The following is a 15,321-nucleotide window of genomic DNA, read 5'->3' as shown; positions in this document are numbered from 1 at the left end:
TTTCTGTGAGCTTCTGCAGTAAAGCCTACACGTTTTCATTATAAACATTCTCACTATGCTGTGCTGGGTCCTCGAATTTGAGAGAACTGGGCTTGGAAAAGTCATTGAATTCGATGTGGTGTGGTAACCCTGCCTATGCTTCTGCTTGCTTGTCATTAAACAGCTGGATTAGTCCAAAAAGGCGCAGTACTTTTTGCAGTTGGGTCTGTTCGAGTTCGGATCATGTTCTCACCACAAACGAACCGCTCCAGTGTTCGTTTGAAAGCGTACCGAGACCACCTCTTCAAGGAGGTCTCGGTACGCTTTTTTGGTCCGCTTTTGGTGCGCACTCGGGTGCGATTGTTACATTCACACCTGCCCAAACGAACCGCACCAAGTAGGAAAACGAACTCTAGTGCGATTCAACCGAACTAAATGAGGCAGATGTGAAAGCACCCTTAGACTACAGAGGAATATTCCTGGGAAGCCACCTTTAATAAGAATGAAAAATTCTTACATAGGTTCTTATACTGTAATGTCGCCTGTACAGTCCAGTTGGGCCTGGCCTACGACTCTTGGAAACACACATCAACAGCTTCCATCATCCATGCATTCATAGTATGTAACCAAAGCATCCCACTTGGGATTTACTGACTGCACTCCAACTACAAAGTGGACCCGGAACCAAAGCAATGGACTGGAAGTTGGTGTGCAGAGCCAAGCGGTAACTGAGCAAGTCTGAAATCTTGCGTCTACAACTTAGTTTTTGCTTTCACTTTCAAGACTATAAAATGCTTCGGTTGCTATAACAATTTGAACCAATGTGTTTGCTCTACATCCAATGCGATTTAATGGCAGCTGAGTAATGATATTAAAAACAGATATAGACCATTTGTCAGTATAAAATCTTTTATTTGTACAAACCTGATTGTGAACTGATCAAACAGAGGTCATGACCTTGCCTTGCTCACGCCATCAGATTGCCTTGGTATCGCCGGTATATCATGACCTGACTTACAGATCTGACCCTATTTGGTGGTGACAGCACCCGAAGTCTCCACCGTGGAAGTTAATGCACATTTCCAGGATTGTTAGCCGAAAATGACACAAGGCCAGCCTCAGACACTTTTGACCCATTTAACAAGAAAAGTTTGGACGTCACACAAAATATGTCCGAAAATGGATATAAAATTTGAATTGGAGATAACAAGACACCATTCACATGATTTTGTACAAATTGGAAAAACAAACAAAACAATAATATGGTGAGTGACCTGATAACCAAACCCATAAAAAACAAATGTTTCCCATTTTTAATCCTTCCGCTTGTTGGCCATATTGCATATAGCACCTCATTTGAAACTAAACAAAAACATTTAGAAAATCCATGTAGTAATACATCCCTTTGTAAGGATTACTATAATACTAATTTAATTCTAAGTGCTTTAGATTCTCAAAGCAATCTACCCACCCACATTGTAATGGAAAATGTGAATGTCTGACACTGAGATAGTAAAGAGTTTAATTAACTTCTCCTTCACCCGACGTGTCCTCTACAGCGAGAGGGATGTATGAATATTACATGTTCCAGCACATGAAAGATGCCCATGAATCACTATAATGCTAGTGTAGGACAGGGGTGGCGTACCTGATCCATGGAGAGCCAGTGCGGGTTTTTAGGATGGCCTCTCAATCAGCCTATAACAGTGGCATGACTGGAGTTGAAAACCACTGCTTAATTATTGGCTGATTGAGAGGTCATCCCAAAAATCCACACACACAGCAGCTCTCCATGGATCAGGTACACCACTCCTGGTGTAGGGGAACCCCCCTCGCCCCTCCTTTTTTTTTTTTTTAAAGTGCAAAGTGCAAAGCTAAAACTTAGTGCTAGTTTCACCAGCATGGTCTCGTGATTGCCACTGAAGCCGATTCGTAGCCCCTCCCCCATCTCCCTCTTTGTCCACATCCACTTCCTGTCTGAAGTAGTTGTCCAGGGAAGCGCTGAGGGAAGGTGCCGGGGTCCTGTCAAGTCTGGCCGGCCCTTCTGGAGCGAACGTGGGCACGACATTGAACATGACAAATCCCACGGTGATCACCACAAAGGAGACGATGTACAGGCCCGAAAACTGCAAAAGCAGAAAGGGTGAAAGATCAATTGCATGTATGCTATTATGCCAAGGCCACGTCAGATGACATTTTTGATAAAGAACCAAGAAGATTAGCACTTGGTCTTCACCTAATGTTTATAAATCTTATAATTAATGACAGTATAAAGAAAGAACAGGATTAAACCTACTGCAAGGACTCTATTGCAAGGACTCACTGACTGGCAGTAACGAGCTGAATAAACTAGCGGTAACATTGCCAAAAATTAGAGCGTGGCACAACCCATAAACAGCAAAACACTTTGTGCACACACAGTAACATTTTCCAGCTGTCACATTTTAATACTCAGCTAAGAGAGTCAAGTTAATGAAAGCCATGGTGGACAGACCACCCCAGAAGGCAGACCTGTGCCAACAAGAAGACATGAACAGTCTGGTGCTTGAGAAAACGGACTGTTAATAAAGTAATGTAAAGACAGAATAAGTCACTGGAAGAATTTTAAAAGCAAGCTCAAAGGTCAACTCAAGGCCCGAATGTGGAGTGTATCCCCGGTCCTCCTACCCACCCCAGCTGTAGGATATCGCTCACCGTGTAGCCAAAGAGGAAAAGGCCACAGAAGAGGCTGAACAGGTCAGCAGTGAGCAGGGAGAGGTTGACCGCTGTGGCACTGGTCAACCTCAATGCCACGGGCATGCAGCTGTACAGCAGGAACATACAGGAGACGTAGATGGTGAATAGGACGACTGTGGAGATAGCGGGGGGGGGTTAATAAACAGATCCAAACCAAATCATCAGTAACCCCATAAAGACAAGGCACAATCTGATTGGTTGGTCCCGTGTCAAGTTGCTTAGACTCACTTCCTCTACAATCTGATTGGTTATCTCTCAACCAATCATATGCCCTCAGAACATTTTTGTGTAACTAAAGTTCCCATGAGCTGAAACCAATGTATCACGATTTGTGGGGCTGATGTACAGAAAGATAGACTGCATACAGGACATAGAGCAGAAATGTCCAGAGGCAGAAGAAAGAAAATAACTAGCTGTTTAAAGTCGTACAGTTGCCCAGCAACCCGGGAGATGCTAACATACAAGGGTTGTGTGACAATCAGGAGAAGTGAACCTTCTGTACATCTAGCGGAAAACACTAGAAACTAAACATAAAGGTTATAGACCAAATGCCTTGTATGCTTGTATGTGAAATATATTATCTGAAAGTATTTCAGTAAAATAATCAACAATACAATTATATAAAGTTTCAACTGAGAGAACATGGTCATGCGGCCTCACCTATCCACCAGGTCCATGGGATCATCACTACAGACTTGTGCTCCAAAATAGCCCTGCAAGCCCAGAGAACAGGTATGCTGACATGGACTGAAGCAATGACGCATTTACATTTACAGTATTTAGCGGATGCTCTTATCCAGAGCGACTTCCATTTTTTTCTAAATTCAGGGACAGTCCCCCTGGAGCAAGTTGGGGTTAAGGGTCTTGCTCAGGAACCCAATAATGGTAGTACCAGAGGTGGGACTCAAACCCGTGATCTCTTGGCCCAGAGGCAAACATCTTAACCACTAACAGCCTATGGCATTTAAAAACAGCTACACATGACCAATCCCATTCCACCTCCCCAGGCTTTCTTTATCCCATCACAGCTTACATCTGGATGCCGCTGATCAGGGTTCCAAAGAGTCCCATCATGCCTAGGAACTCCACTCGACCCTGGTTCTTCACCACGTGCTCTTGGCACACATTGGAGACTGCATACAGGGCGGCGCTAATGAGCACCAGCCCATCTCCCAGCAGGATGTCACTGGCTATGGGGGTCGAGCGAGAGAACAAAACCACGCCATATGATTATGGTGACGGAAAGTTAAGCAGTGACAGGTTACACTCAGTGATACTGACTGGATGTTGGGTATATGTGCACCAGAGGTGGAGATTTCAGGTTCTGAGAGTACAAATCCAGACCAAGATTTTGTTTCAACCAACCTGTCAAGTATAAATAGTCACAGAGAACTCAACTGGTTGGTTGAAACAAAATCTTAGTCTGGATTTGTATTTTCTGGACCTGAAATCTCCCTCTCTGATGTGTCCACATCTGAATCAGTTCAGTCTCAATCAGTGTAACTGAGCAAAGTGTTTATGAAGTTAGTAAACCATTGTGTGACATATACAGAAAAAGCATGGCCATAATGTAATAAAATATGTTTAAATTAATTAAGTGTAATTTTTACTCTTTTGTATATAATGCTACAGTCCTCCCCATCCCCTCATCTAGCTTAGTTCCTTGTCTCTTCCCAGGATGCTTCCAGAATCCCTGGATGTTGCTGCTGTTTTAGCTACAACCTTTTGTGTCTGGATATCTGATGTCTACCTTTGTAACACAGTACCAATGCCATGTGGGCAAAGCACAGTAGTGAGAAGTGAGACAGCAGACACAAACAAGATGACCATGCATGTAGACAACACAAAGAAGTATGTGCACACGACCACCAGGGGGCAGAGTGAGCAAGACAAGCAGGCTGCATTGACTAAACACATCGCTTTATCAGATAGACCATCATAGACTAAGACAAGATTTCAGTGTTTAGAAAATGTTATTCCTATTAGGTTGACACATCCAAGGTAATCATTGGCTTCACAGGTTTTTTTCCTTTTTTGAGTTTTTCTGTGCAGATGAAAAGTTATAAGCAGCCAATCTCTTTCTCGTCAAGTTCTTAATGCTCATATTATTTAAGCTTTCAATAACATCATATCTGACGTTTATGGGGAATCATTAAAAAATGCTTTTTGTCAGTACATATGTACATTTAAAAATACATACAGTACAACAAGCAGTTTCCTATATTTGCCAGAAAACGTTTTTGTAATATATAAGCTTTACCTATTTATGGCACCAATGATTGTTGGAAAAATTAGGAATATGATGTGTGTGTCATAAAGGACCAACGAGAATAAAAGTGTCTCAGGGTGACATCACAGGATGATCATTTTTGTGAAATTGCTGGGAAAGTAGCAGCTCTCCATTGACAATTCATGCAATATAGTTTCCTTTGGACATGTAGGATATTATCTAATGAAAAACTGGGAAAGATAACATACAAAAAATAATCTGCATCGATTCCTCCAGCTGCTGGTACTTACTGGATCCCTGGTCCCGCCCGGCCAGCAGGTCGGCCCCCACCATGGCCCCCACCCCGAGGAGGCAAACGACGACGCTCACATAGTGGATCGCCCGATAGCGAGTCCGAAGGAATATCCAGGAAAGCACCATCAATACGGGGATCACAAAACAGTCCAGCAGCTGGAAAACAGGAAGCAAGCCCTTCTCATGGAGCCACAACAAGATAAGAATGCAGAGGAGCGGCAGTGGCGCTGCAGGCATCGTCTCCGGGGGAGAGGTCCGCTATCAGTTACATTATGTCAAAGCCAAGATGTGCTAAAAACCGTAGCCTTGAATCTCAGGAGGAAAGGTTAGTCGTACGTCCTTAATTAGATCCTACAAATTTTTATATATCCACAAAGACATTTCAAAAGGTAAAAACAGGCAAGAAGAGAAATAAAATCATCGTCATTATTATTATTATTATTCCATCCACTCATCCATCCATCCTCTATAACCGCTTGTCCTATTCAGGGTCGCAGAGTCTAGGGCCCATCCTGGAGGTTACGGGCAGAAAGCAGGGAACAACCCAGGATGGGGTGCCAACCCATTGCAGGGCACATCATTATTATTGATATTGTTATTAATGATTACAACAAAGAAGCAACTGAATGTCCACCATAAATTTTCTAGGTTCTAACCTGTATACTGGTCAGAGTGGTTAGCTGGTATGCCTTCACCACTGCGTAGTTGGCCTCCACATCAGACAAGCCCACTAGGAGGTACTTCCACCACTTTGTCCGCAAAATCTGCAAAATATTTCCATCACCTGTGTGTTACAAGAAAGCAAAGAAAGACCCCCAACAGAGAGGATGTTATTGTGGGGGACGAGATCCAGGGGCAGCCGACATGGACAGCACAATGGAAGGGGGCTGTGTGACGCACACGTGTGTCACATGGGTTAATGGTGCAGCTAGACGGCACTCAAAAACATAAAACTTCATTCGTGTTCCTGAAGGGCTGTGCAGCTTTTCATTAACTCAGCAGTTAACCATTTAACTAATTCACTGGTCTCACCCAGGACTGAGGTTGTTTACTATCTAAAGACAGTTACTCATCCACACAGAAACCCTTTAGGAGCAGGGGCAGACACACAATGTTATACTCGGTACACTAAGGAGAGAATGTTAACCCAAAAAGACATGCAATAGATGCGCATCCATTAATACAAAACAACATATAGAATGATATGAAAATCCTCCACACATGCCAAACAAGACTTTATGGCTCAAATGTTTGCATACTTCACTGCAGAGGTGAAAGGCTCAGGTTCAGGTTCAGAGAGTATAAATCCAGACCAGGATTTTGTTTCAACCACCCAGATGAGTATAAAGCAGGGACCACCAACCTTTTTGAAACAGCTGCTTCACGGGTACTGAGCCATACGAAGGGCTACCAGTTTGAAACGCCCTCCTAAACTTATCTAAACTTCATGTATAATAAACATGTTTTAAATGCTTTTTTAAAATATTGTCATTTTCAAATCTATATAAATGCAAATGTGATTAAAGAAGAATATCGACAGGATAAAATAAACCTCTGGTACAAAAGAGTCACATTCACAGAGTGGCTGAAACAAAATCTTGGCCTGGATTTGTACTTACTGGAACTGAACTTTCCACCTCTAACTGACTTCTTGTTACAATGCCACTTACCTGTTACATTTATACAGCTGGATACTAGATCTATGAAAATTAAGTACCACATCAGGGGCCATTTGGGGACTTGACTGCATAACCTTCAATGTCTTCATACTGTGTTACCCAGAGATACCCCTTCAGTATATTGTACAGCATACCCTCAGTAAAAGTTCTGATCTGAACTGCCCCATTGGGGGGGGAAGAACCCACAACTGCCTACTGTGACCTCCCCAGCACACAGGTACAGATGAGGTTCATGCAGTGTCACCCTCTACAGAGGTGCTTTGGTATGAGTGGTACCACCCGCAGGAGGAGCAGTAGTCGCTTATTCATGATGTGAATAGTGAAGTCAGAATTCAACGCGTTCCCAAGATTCACAGAAAAACAGAAGAGCTCACCCCTTCTGAAGACCAGAGCGACCGTGTAGGTGAGGAACAGCAGGGCATAGTTCAGGAAGCTCTGTAGCATGGGCGTCTCCACCTTTGTCTCTGCGAGGTACTGGCAAGTGACCGCTGTCCCACAGATCAGCAGCGACAGGCCCTGACCCATGGCCAGTGTCTTTAGGAGGTGCCTGTGATGATGGACGATCACGTCACAAATAATGCTAAATTCACACAACACGATTTTATCCACGATTTCTTGACAACGTGTCCTCACAGAGTCACTGATGCCCGCCAAATATCTATCATGCTAAATATCTAGACTTGTCAGCGACTCCAAATTCTGTAGGTGTGAAAGTGTTGCAGCTGACAACGAGGGCAGCAAAAATCTACAACAAATGAGAGATACAGGCAATGAGCATGGTGACTAGCTACAGCCAATGAAAGCAAATGGCAATGAGTGTAGTCATGAGCTACAACCAATGAGAGTGACTGGCACTGAGCGTGACGATGAGCTACAGCCAATGAGATATATGCACACATACACATACATACATTCATACATATACATAAACAAACTTTACAGTCACTAAAAACCCAAGGTATGCAATACTGTTTCTTGAAAGTTCTATTTATATGACAGCTAATTTGCCACGCATTTGTAAATGTTGAGCATATGTGTTGTCATTTGAATAAAGTGTTATAACAATTTGTAGCACATTGACAGTAGAATTGTGATTTCCTGGTGTCATTCTCATGTGTGATTTCGTGCTGAAACAGTTTGGACACCTGACGGACTCGCCGATGATTCCTCCTAGTGAAAGCTCTAATAGTGTGTGACCCCCAGTCGCTGATCGGTCGTGTAGTGTGTAAACCACGACGACTTCAACACTCCTGAATACAAGACGACACATCATGTAGTGTGAACAGGGGCACACCACATTGTCAAACACTGCTTACAGGGAGCAGACAGCAGTTTCACATCAGCAGTGCAAAATCAGAACAACTTTAGTGTAACAAGACTTTATGATGAAAGACGTAACTCACCATGTAAAGATCTCCTTCAGTCTGTATGCAGTCAGCCTGCTGAGCAAAGATTTCCTGTTCAGGCGTCCTGGGCTCATGGAACCTGCCGCCCGCTCCTCTGGGCCCATCCTCTTCTGCAGCAGCCCTGGGTGGAAGTGACAAAGGAGTGTAGCAAAGGTCAGTATGGACTTTACTGAAGGAAGCAAGTGGGGCTGAATAATGAAGCGACAGCCAAAGTTCACGGAAGGCAGGCTCTGTGTTCTTTGTTAGAGATTCAGGTTCCCTGCTGAAGACCGAAAACTCACTATCTAGCACACCTCACCTTAAAAGCTGTTACACATCACATATGCTGCTCTGCTGCATATTCTAATAATGTACAATATATTACATTACTAGTATATTTCTTTATATGTTACATTTTACACACACACATAATTCCACGAAGAAAGAAAACAAGCTAACTGCGCGCAGAGAACGGAGAACGGGCAGCGGAGGAGGTGTGAGACAATAGCGCCACCAAGTGAGTAATCGTTCTGCCCCCTTCTCATTATATGAACTACTACAATATTACAGTGGTACACTTAATCTGTTCCGGACTCCGGATCAAATCCTAAAAAGTTCGAGTTCTGATCGAATTTTTCCCCATAAGAAGTAATGGAAAACCAATTAATTGGTTCCCGGCCCCCAAAAATTACACCTAAATATGTTTTTTTTTAAGCATATAAACACAAAATGAACAGGATAAAACAAGAAGAGCATTTTTTTCTTAATGGCTTCCAAAACGATAAAGATCTTATCCCAACATTACCCCCGTCCTGCCCCGATCGTCCGCTCCTTCCGTGTGCCACGCCCCTTCATTAACCTTGTGTGGGATCCCCATGTGATCAGCTTTCTGGTTGTTGTCATTAGTCCTCTGTATTAAGTACGCGTTTCAGTTTGTTTCCCCAATCCGGTCATTGGGTGCGTTCGACTTGCTTACAGCGCTGGCTTAAAGCAACGCATTCTGATCCTGACGCAATGCTTTACGGTTAGATGCATTGGGACCTGCACAAACTGGAACTGCCTCCGTGATGACACACCTTTGCCCTTATTGGCTGAAGAGTTTAGTTACACGCATGACGTTTGTATCCCAGGCAGTTCCAATGCGTAATCTGCTATTTCTCCCGAATATCACGTAAAGCAGTGAGAACTGGTTTTCAGTTAATTTACCTGGTAAAATAAAGTTTAAATAAATTACATAAATGCTCTAATAGTACACGTAAGTTAGTGGTTTATTTATTGTTAGTTACTGTAATGTTGCGCTGCTTTATTTCGTTAATCGTCCAGTCTGTGAAGAAGGCATTCAAGTAAGAATTGCATTGTAGTATGACTCATTTCCTGGCGCATACAATTTATATTAGGTCAGCGTTCACGGTTCGACTTCTGATATTCAGATCGAGTTCTAGGTGAAACTGGTTTGTTCGACTTTCAGGAAATTCGAGTTCTAGTGAGTTCGAGAACCACTGTACTATTTAATATACAAACATAAATCAATCGTGAACAATTAGTAAAGACATTAATGACCGATTTAAATGACATACCAGATAAAATAAAATGTTCACATATTAATCTATAATTATGCACGTGCGTCTATTGACCAAATAACGCTTAGTGCTCCGAATGATGAACTCTTGCGCCGTATTTGCACATGCTTGCGATACCGGATGCCGGAAGAAATACGACAGTAAGAGTTTCTCTGCAGTTGTCGTTCAATGATTAATAGAAGAAATAGAAATCGAAAGTCAGATACTCCCTTGCGTGGATAGCAGCCGTGTACGGGTCCGAACATTTCGCCCAGCCGTGATTTTCAGCGCTTAAAACTGCAGAGATTTCCCAAAAAATAACCGATGACAGGCCGGACAAGAGCGGATCGTCGCTTTGACAAGAGGTATGGCGGCAGATGCCCCAAAACAATCTAATAAAATCGTCATTTCGTTATGCCTGTATCAAACACGGAAGCGATGCGCTCGTACTCACTCGTTTGTAGGTTAGGGTCGACGCTGCCGCAGCCACAAAACCCCCCATTCTGCCGCTCAGCTTCCGAGTCATCGGCTATCTTCACTGGTGGTTAAAAAAAAATCAATCCCTCGTTTACAGCATTTAAATTACATGTCAGTATTCCATTAAATATTACTTTATAGCAAATAAGATCTCAATATACAAATGAACACAAATTACGCTCGTACAGTAATATTGTGCTATATTATTACATTATATTGTGACACACGGTGCACAGATTAAATCAGCTGGCAAATGCATTGTATTACACACATTTAATTTTTTTCCTCAGCCCGTTTTCGAAAAAGAGAACTGCTCAGCTGCACCGCAGTGTGTGTCATGTGGGAAGCACACCATAACCTGGAAGAAGGCTGGATTGGGACTCTGGCATACTTGGCAGTTTCCTGATGGGCCTATGGGTATATTGGCTGGCAAAGTGAATCGTGGGGGACCCGTCTGTCGGCGAAAACGTATCGTTCGGCTTGAAGTTATCAGGGGAACTATACCCGCTCGGCAAAAGTAGCATTGACTTTGAGTGTGGCCTCACACACGTGTCATTGTCTGGGACCTCCTTCGCTAGGAAGCCGGGCTCCAGCGGATCCAGTACGAACACACTAACGACTTGAAACTGCCCGCACAGCCCCGAAAACTTACTTGGTTACTATTCAGCATTTGGAATGACTGAGAGACAACATGAAAAAGCCAAACACAGTTAAAGGGTCAATTATCGTTAGACTGCTTGCTAATGGTACCGTAACTATACTGATGCGGGGAACGCGCTGGATTTATGGCCTTTGCGTTTGAATTCTTAGAAAACATAACATTCGATTTATATCACCATTTGTGGTCTACCTGTGTATTTCGACCGCTCCGCTCCATCCATTTCCTTGTCAACGCAGAAGATACAGATAGTTAATTCATTATCGCTACCGCTGTATCCTCGTGTGTCTGCCAAGAGATCAACCTAACCCCATACGTCTTTGTTACCCGCCTTCATATCTTCCGATTGGCAGGATTCCAAAAGACCCCGCCCATGCTTGTTCACTATTCGGTTAGGAAACACGTCCGTCAAAATATGCACGGTTCAGCGCTGTCTGGCTGTTTTGTATTCTGCAACCAATCTACTGTATGTCGTGGTGCTGAACTGACAACTCCTTTTCCAGAGCAAGTGGTGTGTTGATCTCGTTAGTGGACTGAGCTGCCGTACGATGTTCACCGGTGATGTCTTTAAAGAGGCTTCGGGTGTATCTACGTCACTGATAAAAGAAAAACAACAAACAATGCAGAGGTCGAAAGCATTTAACAAGTTTACGATTATTCTAACTAGCTGAACTTCTGTATTTGTTCGTCAGCAGACTAATGTTGTATGTATCTTAAAAAGGGGTGGGCATGCTTAAGTATATTGGTCTTAAATATACAGGTCGTTGCAAGGAAAGGTAGAAGATCTGAGGTCTGCAGAAATGTCACAGCTCGACTAATAGCCTGGAAGGAATCTTTTAGTAACCTGCGAAACATTAATGTATAACTATGCTTTTATTAATAGAAACAATACTCGTCTTTCAGTTTAAAAGGCGTCAGCTTAAATACCGCGTTATTTCTTGTTTTTATATATTTTTTTCTACGTCATTCTCTTTGTATTATGTATATAGACGCATTAACCAGATGTGCTATGCTTGCTTGCATAGTCATACACTGTACCCAGTAAATACCACTTGTCATTCATTTACAGTTTAACTGAGATGTGATGGAAGCGATTTGGATCTACCAGTTTAGATTAATCGTGATCGGAGACTCCACAGTGGGAAAATCTTGTTTGCTGCGTCGGTTCACCGAGGGAAGATTTACAGACGTATCCGACCCCACGGTGGGGGTAGACTTCTTTGCCCGGTTGATTGAGATCGAACCAGGCAAGCGTATCAAACTCCAACTCTGGGATACGGCCGGCCAGGAGAGATTCAGGTATCTGATTACTGTTTCCGACTTACCAAGATTTTGGTTTTCATATGGTTTTAAGTATAGTCAATGGGCAAGAAGGTTATATGTGCAGTAAACTTTTTAACACATCTGCATGACCAGTGGCCTAAGTTTTGTTGGAAATGTCCTGTAATGCATCCTAAAACAAGAAGTATAAGCTATGCGTTTAAGTATGGGAGGAAAAAATATTATTTATTATATGCTGAAAAAACAGTCGAAAACTGTCTTTTATGAATTCACTGTCATAGGCCTATCTATTTTCATTTTAGATCCATAACCCGCGCTTACTACCGCAATTCAGTGGGAGGACTCCTAATCTTCGACCTGACAAACCGACGATCTTTTCAGCATCTAAAAAACTGGTTGGATGAAGCAAAAATGCACATGCAACCCTATCAGATAGTGTTTCTGCTGGTGGGGCACAAGTGCGACCTCACCAACCTGCGCCAGGTGAGCCGCGAGGAGGCGGAGCAAACTGCCTTAGCCTTTGGAATGAAGTACATAGAGACCTCTGCCAAAGACGGCGTCAATGTGGAGGAGTCATTCAATATCCTCACCAGAGACATATACGAACGGGTGAGAAATGGGGACATAACCATACAGGAAGACTGGGAAGGGGTAAAAAGTGGCTTTGTCCCGAATGTTGTCCATTCTTCCGAGGAGGCGGTAAAACCCGGTCGAAAGTGCCCATGTTAGCTAACCCAAGAGAATGGGGTGTGCCGATTTGCAGCCAAAGAGATGACCTAGACTGTAATTTTATTTAGACATTAATTTTCACATAATACACTGAACTGCTCTGTAAGGCAAGATTGCATATTGTTCTTGGACAATATTGCGATTGCCGTGGTTTACGCTTTTACTGTAGGTTCTTGTATTTTTTAGCAGCTCTGTGTATCCTACCCTCTTGTATATAATTGCTACGTATATAAACGTAGTTTTCTTGTAAGAATGATGTATCATGTCTTAAAAGCCTGTAAACACTGTAAAATATCATGTACACGTCAACTGCCTTAGACAATTAATTTGCCTCACGCAAATAATCAGTCAATCAATCAGTCACTCGCTTTATTGAAAAAGCCAATGTGCCGTTTTGGTGATGTCAGTTACATTGGATTGTAACGAGGGTAACTTGAGTCGATATATTCATCCATGCTTTGGCGTTTTCTATTGTGCCGTTGAAATCCTAGTAAAATTTAATATGCAAGACTTAAAACAATACAGAGGAAGACTGGGACCATTTTTTTTTCTGTAAAATTTGCCAGACATTGGAACATCTGTAAATGTTCGAAAAATCCGAAAAATCAATTTAGTTACGAAGGGAAAGATTTTCATACAGGCCTAAATATTTCGAAACAACTCGATTTTATGAGGATTTCGTTACGGGATATATACAAGTTCAAACTGTTTTGATTTAGGTATTCTAGCAAAAGACAGCGAATGAAAGTCACTGATTGCAATATAGCCTAACCCATGAACAAGCTAATGAGAAAATTAAAACTCGAATATAATCATAATGCAACAGCGATGTTCATTAAAGTGTAGGCCGGGCTACCTATGATTCAACGACTGAATTGCTTTGGATGACTGTTAAATTATTTACTACTGCATAGGCCTATATGAATTGCCTTGACACTGGAAAATGTATTGTGCCATTTGAAAGATTGTTGGGCAGTTATTATGACAAGTTTGCAATTAAAATGATATTGCTTGGTTTTGAATTGCACGTATTTGCGTATTTGCAAACAAAATAAACCATCACTATTTCTGTTTGCCCTTACCAAGAGGTTTTTAAAACCGCAAATCAGATTAACCATACAGAATATTAAAATAGTTATAACATTATGAAAATACAAATAAATGTAATTGTTATATTCATTGTATACATAATTTAAGTATTCGAGCAGGTTAATTTGTAGTTAAGATTTTATGTCCGCATTTAATGTCAATCTATCACTGGTGAGAATTTTATGGCCGGTTTGTCTCTTCTTAGTCGACAGTGACATCTAGTGGAAATCCATCTGAGCGGGTTAGTTAAACCCACTGATAGAACTGCTAGTAAGATAGATCCTAAGCGTTGCAAATTTAACATAGCGCAGATTCGAAACGTACTGAATATATGCCTGTTGCTATATTCCCATAACAGAAAGACATCTCAGAGTTCATTTTGTGTAAAGATTAAACTGGGAAACATCGAAGAACCTACTAATATATTTGCTTATCCTTACACATAATCCGAAGGCTATGCTACGGCATGATCGATGATACAAGATAAAATAGATATGTTTATTGTCACTTTTAATATAATTGAATACATAAAAACGAAATGCCTTTTTCCCAGCCCGAACTGTGCTATGGCAGATAATACGCAAATAGACAAATAAAATAGACCGGTAAATAAACAATGTCACAATATTATAGCCTACCCACTATAACACAAACATGTACTATTTAATGTTCAGTGACGGATACTGTATACAATACAAACTACAGAAACAACAAAAAACAAAACATTATCAATAATAATAACAATAATTGATGGGTAAAGAAAGAAAGAAAGAAAGAAAAACAGTGGGAGTCCCGTTTAATTTTCAACAGCGTTCAAACTGGTTAATTTCAGCAGACTCGCTGGTGAGTAAATGCACATTAGTTTGTGCCAGTTCTTTCCACTGGATATTTCAATGGGTCAAAATATCGCCAAACATAAATATGTAACTTCCGCTGAATCATAAAATATTAATTTGATTCGATACTCTGATTTCTACATTCACGTTGCGTAGCTGTTAAATGATATGCCTACTGTAAATTACAGCTGAAATTCCATGCGGTTTTTTTTTACTGCCTTGTACTAATCTACATATATCAATAGTAGATTTATTAGCACACCTTTGGTATTTTACTACTGTAATCAGTAGCCCCGTTCAGTTTCACTAATCTTACATATAAACAATTAATATTTGTAATGGAATTTCAATTAAGGCTCTAGATGTATGTGATTTCCGTTACATCAGTT

At 41.7% G+C, this 15,321-nt stretch overlaps 2 protein-coding genes across 10 annotated transcripts; one reads left to right on the top strand and one right to left on the bottom strand.

Moving 5' to 3' along the window:
- Positions 1-870: 870 nt before the first annotated feature.
- On the bottom strand, positions 871-11,301 carry LOC111842455 (solute carrier family 35 member F2-like). 3 transcript variants are annotated; one of them, XM_023809089.2, is made up of 10 exons: positions 11,190-11,301; positions 10,317-10,400; positions 8,322-8,445; positions 7,293-7,465; positions 5,896-6,023; positions 5,236-5,395; positions 3,749-3,905; positions 3,376-3,428; positions 2,674-2,828; positions 871-2,105 (listed from the first exon to the last, which is right to left on the bottom strand). In XM_023809089.2, the coding sequence occupies exons 1-10, from the start codon at positions 11,218-11,220 to the stop codon at positions 1,854-1,856; spliced, it is 1,317 nt and encodes a 438-aa protein (XP_023664857.1). In that variant the 5' UTR covers positions 11,221-11,301; the 3' UTR covers positions 871-1,853. The 3 variants fall into 3 exon arrangements, with proteins under 3 accessions (XP_023664857.1, XP_023664862.1, XP_023664865.1); XM_023809094.2 differs by lacking the exon at positions 10,317-10,400 and having other exon boundaries at positions 11,190-11,294; XM_023809097.2 differs by lacking the exons at positions 10,317-10,400; positions 11,190-11,301 and adding an exon at positions 9,109-10,056.
- Positions 10,000-14,029, top strand: LOC111842499 (ras-related protein Rab-39B-like). Of its 7 annotated transcripts, XM_023809185.2 has the most exons (4): positions 10,074-10,227; positions 10,630-11,085; positions 12,067-12,296; positions 12,581-14,029. In XM_023809185.2, the coding sequence occupies exons 3-4, from the start codon at positions 12,082-12,084 to the stop codon at positions 13,005-13,007; spliced, it is 642 nt and encodes a 213-aa protein (XP_023664953.1). In that variant the 5' UTR covers positions 10,074-10,227; positions 10,630-11,085; positions 12,067-12,081; the 3' UTR covers positions 13,008-14,029. The 7 variants fall into 7 exon arrangements, with proteins under 7 accessions (XP_023664963.1, XP_023664935.1, XP_023664953.1 ...); XM_023809195.2 differs by lacking the exons at positions 10,074-10,227; positions 10,630-11,085 and adding an exon at positions 10,000-10,023; XM_023809167.2 differs by lacking the exon at positions 10,630-11,085 and having other exon boundaries at positions 10,073-10,227.
- Positions 14,030-15,321: the final 1,292 nt, after the last annotated feature.

The sequence above is a fragment of the Paramormyrops kingsleyae genome, chromosome 18 (genome assembly GCF_048594095.1).
Source record: "Paramormyrops kingsleyae isolate MSU_618 chromosome 18, PKINGS_0.4, whole genome shotgun sequence".
Lineage (NCBI taxonomy): Eukaryota > Metazoa > Chordata > Actinopteri > Osteoglossiformes > Mormyridae > Paramormyrops > Paramormyrops kingsleyae.
This window is presented reverse-complemented; position numbering and strand designations above follow the sequence as displayed.